Source organism: Lolium perenne, chromosome 4, assembly GCF_019359855.2.
Source record: "Lolium perenne isolate Kyuss_39 chromosome 4, Kyuss_2.0, whole genome shotgun sequence".
In the NCBI taxonomy this organism is placed as follows: Eukaryota; Viridiplantae; Streptophyta; class Magnoliopsida; order Poales; family Poaceae; genus Lolium; species Lolium perenne.
The window spans coordinates 32409218-32418213 of NC_067247.2; the positions used below are offsets into that span (position 1 = coordinate 32409218).

The 8996-nt window shown below is 51.4% G+C and overlaps 1 protein-coding gene across 1 annotated transcript; it reads right to left on the reverse strand.

Moving 5' to 3' along the window:
- Nucleotides 1-6934: 6934 nt before the first annotated feature.
- Nucleotides 6935-7812, reverse strand: LOC127292116 (zinc finger protein ZAT6-like). The gene has a single exon (XM_051321470.2). The coding sequence runs from the start codon at nucleotides 7692-7694 to the stop codon at nucleotides 7158-7160; it is 537 nt and encodes a 178-aa protein (XP_051177430.1). The 5' UTR covers nucleotides 7695-7812; the 3' UTR covers nucleotides 6935-7157.
- Nucleotides 7813-8996: the final 1184 nt, after the last annotated feature.

Genomic DNA, 8996 nt, shown 5'->3' on the forward strand with positions numbered 1-8996 from the left:
TCTGCGGAGGCCCTGCTGATCGGCTGCTGGAGCTCGACGCCACTGAAGAGTCAAGTGGTTTGTCCCCGACCCTCTAGTGGTAGCCAGGGGCCTGATTTCGACGCCGGACATGAGTGTTCGAGCTCTCTGCGCTCTGGACTCGGCGGCGACGCCTTGAGTTCACCGGCGGTGGGTGGCAGAGATGCCCTTGGGCTTGATTGCTTTTTCTATCTTTTAGCCAGGGTGTTTTTTGTAAGTTGGAAGGCCCCTTCTTCAAATTATAGGTTTTATAGGGCAAGAGATGTCAAGGGGTTCTCCTGTAAAATGTACCTGCCACGTTGTTTGCTATAAAAGCTCCACCGGGGTCTTCCGACCCCATTTATGTGCAAAAAAAAAAAAAAAAAAAAAGTTTAGTCAAGTCTAGTGTGTTATATGTAGCGTTCTATTATCTGCGTCTTGCGTTGTAGAAAAGTATGATCAATCAGGATACTAATTACTATACTCCCTCCGATCCATATTAATTGACTTCAATATGGATGTATCTAGAACTAAAATGTGTCTAGATACATCTATATAAGAGTCAATTAATATGAACCGGAGGGAGTACAACATCTTCAGATTGCCCGTGTTTGGTTCTATCGAATTACCTTAACATCATCAGTCTTTATATGGTTTATCTTTTCTTGCCTCCCCGTTTTTTTTCCAGCTAGCTATCAGTCTACCAATTACTCATTGAAGAGATAGACATAATGAATATGGCAACCATAACCCTACGGCCGAACACAAACGTTCTCGCGACCATGGAGGCGACGGGCGCGTGCGCGCCGCCGCCGCCCTGATCTCCCTCCGTGAGCCTCCCCAGCCTCCGCGCCTACCAGATCGACGCTCCCCGCTCCGCTCCCTCTCCGTCTCTCCTGCTGGCCCGCGCTGCCGTTGCCTGTGCTGCGGGGCAGTGCTCTTCTTGCCGGAGCCCAGGCCGGGATGCCCCACCTCTTCTGCCGGGTTCGGCGAGGCCGCCGCTCCGCCCTCGTCGCTCGGCCGCCTTCGCCTCCCCCTGCCAGGCTGGGCCTCGCGACGCTCTCCTTCCTCGAAGCCTGGCGCCATGGCTGCCGCGCCCCCTGCTCCTCTTCACCCGCCGCCGCGGCCAGGCGCCCTTCCACCCTCTCCGTTCAGGCCGACGGTCTTCTCCTCCGAGCAGAGGCAGCTCCTCTCCTGCTCCCGATGCCCCCCTCTCCTGCGGCGAACGCGCAGTTGCCGGAGCTTCCGTGCGCTTCGCCCCATGCGCCCCCTGCTGTCGCGCCCCCGTGTGCAGAGGAGGGCTGGCAGCAAGTGGGTGCAGGTCGTTGCTCCGGCAGAGCCTTACTGTCGCCATCTCCGTGGGGGGAAGCTCTGGAGCGGAGCCTCGCCTTCAAGAGGTGGGCTCGCGGCGGTGTTTCCGCTGCCTTGAGCATGGCACCATGTCGGCACCTGTCGGGAGCCCTTCTGCTGCATTTGCTGCCGCCGTCCGGGTCACCGGGAGCGCAACTGCCGCCGTCGCTCTCCAGTCGGCTCCTCTCCTACCCCGCGAAGCTGCTCCCCTTCGGTTGGTTCTCCTCGCCCCACCTAGGCTCGGAGCTGGGCCGAGGTTGTGCGCCATTCGCCGCCTTGTGCATCGATGCCACCATCTTCCCCTCCTAGAGTTGGTGGGGATGCCTCTGACGATGCCATTCGGGACTCCGACTTGCAGGCCCAGTTTGCTTCTCTGTGCATGGAGCTCCTCCAGCTTGTTACGGACCGCATCGAGGAGGTAACTCGGCCTCTGCGGGACGAGGTTGCTGCAATCAAGCTTTGGTTAGCGCGTGCTATCGGAAGTTGGGAGCGTGTGGAAGAGGCTATCACCGGTGGTGTTGGGAGCGCCCCTGTCAGCGCTTCAGATGCTAGGTTGGGGGACGCTGAGCTCTTGGAGTTCTACGGCCCCTTCTCGCCTGTTCACCGTCCCTGCGACTCGTCTCCTCTTGGCTTCGACGTCTTTCGTCTTCCTCTTGAGGGTTGCTCCGATCTTGCTCCTTTTTCACCGGGTGCGGTTGATGACAAGGTTGCTTCCCCTGTGGGTCTACAGAGCCCAATCTCTGATGGCGTCGAGGGTTTTGGGTTGGCTGATTTTTTTGTTGAAGCTTCTGCCCCTCCTTCAGTTGAGCAATCGAGGCTTGAGGCGTCTGCGTTTGAACATGATGATGTGATTGATGTGTTGGCAGCTCTCTTGGTGCCTTTTGTTGAAGATCCTGATGTGGCCTACTCCACCAAGCTTTGCGATTTCTTGGCCAACTTGGCTTCGAAAAAGCGGGCGCTCATGTCACCCTTGCGTGAGTCTTTGGAGGAGATCCCTCCTACCTGTGTCGTTGTTCCAGAAACCGTGCCTGTGGAGGACATCCAAGTTGATCCCGGGGATCCCACTGCTTACAAGCTCAATGCCTTCTTGTCATTGGTTTTTCGACCAGTGCCTCCGCCTATCCTTGCTTCGCCGCCCTTTAGGCGACCCCGTGCTCCTAAGGAGGTGGCCACCACGCCTCGTCGGAGTGGTCGCATCGAGAAGCAGAAGCAATTGCGGAAGGATGTTGTTACATCTCAGGAGTTGCTTGCGCGTGTTTTGCGCATCTTGAAAGAGAACGCTAAGTTCGGTGACAACGCCCTTGCTGCCTTCATTAACAAGTTCAAGACCCCTTTGTCGCCTCGTTCCATCAGGATGCTTGGCTCCCTTGTGAAGAATGTGGAGAAGGTGAAAAAGGCCAAGGCCAACAAGGTCGGCGCCAAGAAGAAGGCGGTTGAGATTACATGATGGATGCACTTCATGCAACCTTCGTGTCGTTTTGTCGAATATGTAGCATTTTGTCGTCGACAAGTTGTTCGATCTTGTTGTGTTGTTGTTTTAAACTTTGGGAGTAGTCCGCATGTCAGAGGTACTTAAGTATGTATGGTTTTCGATCCGGTTTTCCTCATAAACTGGATCATTTTCCTTTCTTCCTAAATGACTAGCCAGAGCTCCTGGCGTTTGCTCCAAAAAAATAATAAATATGGCACGATCATTGCTAGTACGTTTAAAGGCCCATTTGAAAACTGCCACCAAAAATAGTCAGAGGCATTTTGCAAAATGCAGCTAAAATTATGCTATTTTTAGGGGCAATTTGCTAAAGTGCAGCTAAGGATGTATAGAGGCAATTGCCAAAGTGCAGCTAATGATGTATAGAGGCAATTTGCCAAAGTGCGGCAAGAAATGTATAGAGGCACTATGCCAAAGTGCATCTAAAAATATATAGAGGTAATATGCCAAAGTGCGTCTAAACATATATAGGGGCATTTATAGAAGTGCCTCTAAAAATATATAAGGACATTTATAGAAGTGCCAATAAAAATACATAGGAGCATTTAAAAAAGTGGCTCTAAAATATATAGAGGCAACTAGAAAAGTGCCTCTAAAAATACTATTTTTAGCGGCATTTTTCCAAAGTACGGCTATAATTTTTAGCAACATGTTTTAATTGAGCACTTTTGTAAGTGCCTCTAAAAATAATTAGAGGCACTTTTGCTAAGTTCCCCTAAAAATCATCTCTCCCGTAGTGGAGGCGATCGCTGGCGGGAAGTGAAGGAGCTTGGTATAGACACTGGACTGGATGGATTCAGAAGAAGCCGGAAGGTTTGTTGGAGTTTATATAGTCCAGTAGGGGAAGATCGGAAAAGCTCGCTAGCAGTCAGTTGGCCATCTCTATCGCTTCCCTTCCTTTGCTCAATATCGAGCAGCTGGGACGCGCGCGCACGCGTTTTGATTGGCGTACGTACGTAGATGTACGTGTAGGCCGCGGAACCTCGAGAGTCTGCAGGTGGACGGAAGGCAACGCGAAATGGGACGGAAGTAGCTCTCATCTCTCACGGACGCAGATCAGGTGACATGCAAATGGCATGTCACGCTGTGCCTCGCAGCATTCAATCCACCGCCCAGCAAGGATCCAACGCACCATAGCTTTTCAAGGCAAAAACAACATCCAGATACAGACCAAAACGGGCACGCGCAGGTCAGGGCATCTTTAATGTTGGACCGTTTGTTTGGACCGTTTGGGTGGTCGCGCGGACACCCGAATAGCGACTCGCGTCCGCGTGTCCGTTTGGTTCGGACGTGCGTCCAACGCGCGGACGCATAGCAAATATCAAAATAAAAAGAAAATAAATATAAAAAAAGAAAAACCAAAACAAATCTCCAGAAGTACTCCTTGTCGTCGCCGTCGCGCTGTTCCGGCTGGCGGCGTCCTCCTGGGCCTTCCTGGCCATCTCCTCCAGCGCCGAGGCGCGCAGCGCCGAGGCGAGGTGCGGCATTTGGCCAGCTCCTCGAGGTCATTGAGCTCGCGGGACGTCGCCAGCGCGGCCTGCAGCTCGGGGTCGTCCTCCTCCTGGGGCTGGGCCTGTGGCACTTGCGCTGGCATCGCCGCAGGCTCGTCGATGTAGAGGCCGCAGGGCGGCGGCCAGCCCGCCAAGCAGGCGTGCGCGGCTGCGCGCGAGGCCTCGCCGTCGCCGAGGTGAAGCACGTGCGCCGGTGCGCATCGTGCTCCACCTCGAACCACAAGTCCCAGTTGAGACTTGTGTCGCCGTAGGCGCCGCCGGCAGCTGCGTGCGGCGTCGCCGGATCTCGGCAATGCAGGCGCGGCTGGAGCCCGGGATCGGCGACACCGGAACCTAATCGGGGCTCAGGTACCAGCCGTGGGGGAGGTGCACGTCGCCCCACGGCATTGGGACACCGGCCTTCCAGAACATCTGCACCACCGCTACGGTGACGTAGATCTGGTCGCGGATGGGAGCCGGCGGCCCCATGTTGAACACCGCCGGCGCGGTTCGCCGGCTGCTGCCGGCCTCGTGGTCGTTGGCGGACGGCTCGAACTCTCGCTTCGGAGCCATGGCGGCGCGGAAGGTCGAGCTCGTACGTGCAGCCGGAGTGTTTGTATTGTGTTTTGTTCAAACCACTTGTCTGTACTTTGTACTGTTGAAAGTTTGTTTTGTTCAGTCAAGTTTTTGGGCTGAAAACTGTGAAGTCCGGTTGTTTTTGCTTTGGAGTGTTGCTGTCCATTGGATGCTGTTTGGAGCGTGGATTGAAGGCTGCGAGGCACAGCGTGACATGCCATTTGCATGTCACCTGATCTGCATCCATCTCTCACGGTGTTAGAGAAAAAGACGAAGAAGCCGAGAATGCGTTTGTGCGGAGTGGTGCGGTGACGATAGACCGTTGCGTCATCTCTCCCCGCCGCTACCGGTCGTCGCGCCTGGCGAACTACTTTCTGTTTCTGACGACGGGTAAAGACTAGATCGTCTCAGTCAAGTCTTGCACCCGAAGAATTACAAGGTGCTTCGCGAATTAAAGTGTCCGAACTTTCTGGTATTTGGTGGAAGGATATTTGATCGGCCATGATATTTCAACTTTTTGTGTCTTGCAAGTCTTGCACCCGAACAATTACAAGTCTTCACCCAAACAATTACAAGGTGCTTCGCGAATTAAAAGCATTTGATTTGATGGTGTACTATCCCAATGCTCGATCCCACCCTACATTTAGGCTACACTATACCATACTATTTAGTCCTGACTGGCTTTGCAAAGTTTTAAAAAAACTTTGCAATGTTGTTTCTATTATGTAAAAAATTTCAATAGGCTAGGGTTTGAGACTTAAATTTACGAAAACTTTAGACGTTATAATATTATGTTTAAACCAAAGTGTTGACTGATTTTTCAACTTTATATGAAAGGGTTGCCTTTAAATTTCATTTAAAATGAAACCACATAATGTAAGTATAATTATTACTGTGTAAATTGCAATCTAGATCACAAGTAAATTCACGAAAAGAAAAGTTGAGCTACCAAACACTAAAAGAATAAGTTGCATTTGCTCTATTTAATGTTGGATAAGAAGCAAGTTTAAGTTCATCACGAAAAACATATTTTCTTGAGTGGAGCTTTCTTATAAAACATGAACCAAATAAAAAAGGTGAATATATTGTGGCACAACAATGAACCAAAGTTTAATAAAAAATGCATGGTAAATGTCCCAAAATTTCACTAATGCATAACATGTTTTAACCAAAGAAACCATAGAATTAGGTTAGAGACCAACTAAGAGTACCAGAGTTGTTGATCACACATACTATATTCCTAAGACTAACCAAATTACATCTGTTTATAAAAGCATCGTTCGCACAACATCTGAAATTAGTTTTTGGGTTAAGTCCATCCTAGGCATCAACAACCGAAATGTTCTGCTGATTGCAAATAAGAAAGAGACCCAAAACTAAGTCAATCTTGAGAATGTTTGATTTGTTTTCCATCAGCAACATTACATCTATAAAGAGTTTTGCAGATTTAGCTATGTACCCAGTCAACACCTTTCTGGGCTGAGTTAGAGTACAAAATATTGGGACTATCCTTACATTTATAGTACACCACTTTATATTTGTGTGAAACAAATGAATGAATAAGTCAGCCTAAAATATGTGTTCATATAAATGAACGAATGAACCAGCTAGCGATCAACACCGTAGGTACGCGCTAGCGTGCAACAGCGTACAGAGCCCGTGCCGCACCACTCATTCGTCGTCGCAGGCAACCAACGGGTTAGACCGGTTCGGACCCGCCTAAAACAAGTAAGATCAGGACCGCTCCATTGCCGTCTAGGACCTCCAAGACCCGCCATCCATCGCCGCTGGAACGGGCTGCACCCTCAGAGGGTGGTGACCGCCCGCCCCAATCCGCACCGCCAGGCCGAGCGTCCGACGCGGGGTCGCAAGGTCTACAGCCTAAACAACTCTTTGTAGACAAGATGATCGAACAACTAGCATTATACATACAATCGATCATATTTACGGAACAACAACCCAAGGCAGAGTTCGAAATTACAATCGAAGGAGAAATTTCCGATTGAAAAGGTCATCAATATATTCAGAACCATTTAGTTTCCGATGCAGAAGTCACCAATATATTCAAAACTAAGTAGCGAGTGAACAAATGAAATTGTCTTGATCAAATGATAGTACAAGTAAAAATGCTAACCAGCAAGAGCTTTGCGGTGCCGCGAAAAATCATAACTACAAGGTGAACCTATCTCATTAATTTCGAAGACATGTATGTACAGGTTCTCTGTTAAGAAACTGTTAGATCCAGCTACGGCTAGCTAGAGGAACAGCTCGAGCAAGAGGGGCGGTCGGTCAGCAGCGTGCCCCACCACCTCGTGGTCCGGCAACCCGACGCTGCGCCAGGCCCACTGGTGGTCAACACCGGCGCTATCACCGCTGAGCGCCATCTCGTCGCGGTGCCGCCTCATGTGTCCCCCGAGCGCCTGGCCCGTCTCGAAGCCGAGCCCGCAGATGTGGCATTCGTGCGCCTGATGCTTGTCCTCGCTCCGCTTCTTTTCCACGATGGCCCTGGCGACGCCGACGCCGAGCTCCAGCCCGTGGCGGCCGCGGAGGTGGCTGGTCCGGTGCCCGCCGAGCGCTTGGAACGACGTGAAGGCGCGGCCGCAGGTCTTGCACACGAAGTCGCCCTCCCCGGACGTCGCCACCACCCTCCCCCGCCGCGCCCTCTTCCTGGCCGCCATGGGTGCCGCACCGGACGAGTGTTCCGACGTCGTGGAGGACGTGGAGTCCGTGCTGAGCGCCAGCGCCAGAGACACGGGCTCGTCCTCCCGCGCGCGCTTCATCCCGGCACCCATGGATGATTGGCTTGTCTTAATTATCTGCTGGATCAGCGTGTGTGCTCTTGTGTGTGGTTACTCTGCGAGAAGAAGGAAGTATGGATGAATGAATGTCTCTGGGTCTGCAGGGCAGGCGGCGGCGCACTTATATATAGGTTGTGTATCAGGCGGTGGCGTGCCCGGTGCTGTGGAGAGAGCTTACGTAGGTCTCAAGCTGGTGTGTGCTGGCCGACTTGTAGCGCGGCTGGACCAATACGTGGACAGCACGCGGCGCTGACGACGTAACGGATGGGATCGGGCTCTCTCGGACCGGATATGGCTGAACCGGCCGACCCAAGCCGAACGTGTGGTCTGGAGTGGCGTCAGCTGGCACAAGGCGCGTGGCGGCACGTTTTCGTCTTGGCCGCTTGGGCAACGCGAGCCGAGCCGGTGGGCCTGATTCGGTGGTCAGTTTTTTTTAGAGGTAAGGCCTTAGCCCAGCTTTAAATTAATAAAGCCAACAACGGCAGATACAAATAGGGTTGTAAACGGATCGGATCGGATCGGATATTGCTCTTACCATATCCTTTACCATATTTTTATAACGGATTCGGATCGGAGCGGATAATGGTCGGATGCAGATTCGGATGCGGATTATATCGGATTACGGATATGGAGCGGATTCGGATCGGACTCGGATCGGAAGCGGATTATTAAGAAAATATACATATAAAAATTGATGTAGGCTTTTTTATGTAAAATATGTTTGTAATTATAGACTATAGCTAAATGTACACACTTGTTCGTACAACAAAGCAAATTGCGTGCTAATAGAATACATATTTTGGCTGATGAATTAACTATATTGTCTAAATATTTAGGGTTGGGCTAGTTTTCTCGGATTATCCTCTTTGTGCGACCTCGGATAATCCGCAAAAAATGGCGGATAATCCGTATCCGTCGGATAGTACCAATACCATATCCTCTACCATATCCGCCGGATATCCGCTTGATCACTATCCGCATCCGTATCCATATCCGGCGGATTTCTAAAAATGCATACCATATCCTCAAAAACGGATACGGATGCGGATTCGGAGCGGAAATTATCCGTACCATTTACATCCCTAGATACAAACGTGCTTACAGACAGCTCAAAGGAACAGGCAACACAAGCAAACTAAAGATCGAAACATGAACAACACTTGGGACGCCCACACCACAGCTAGACATCGAGGAGAGCACCGGGAAGGCATCGAGAGCTTGGGGAGGCCACCGGACCATGTCGTCGTCCGCACCCACTAGGCAAAACTAGATCAAACCTCCACCGTCTCCACCTCC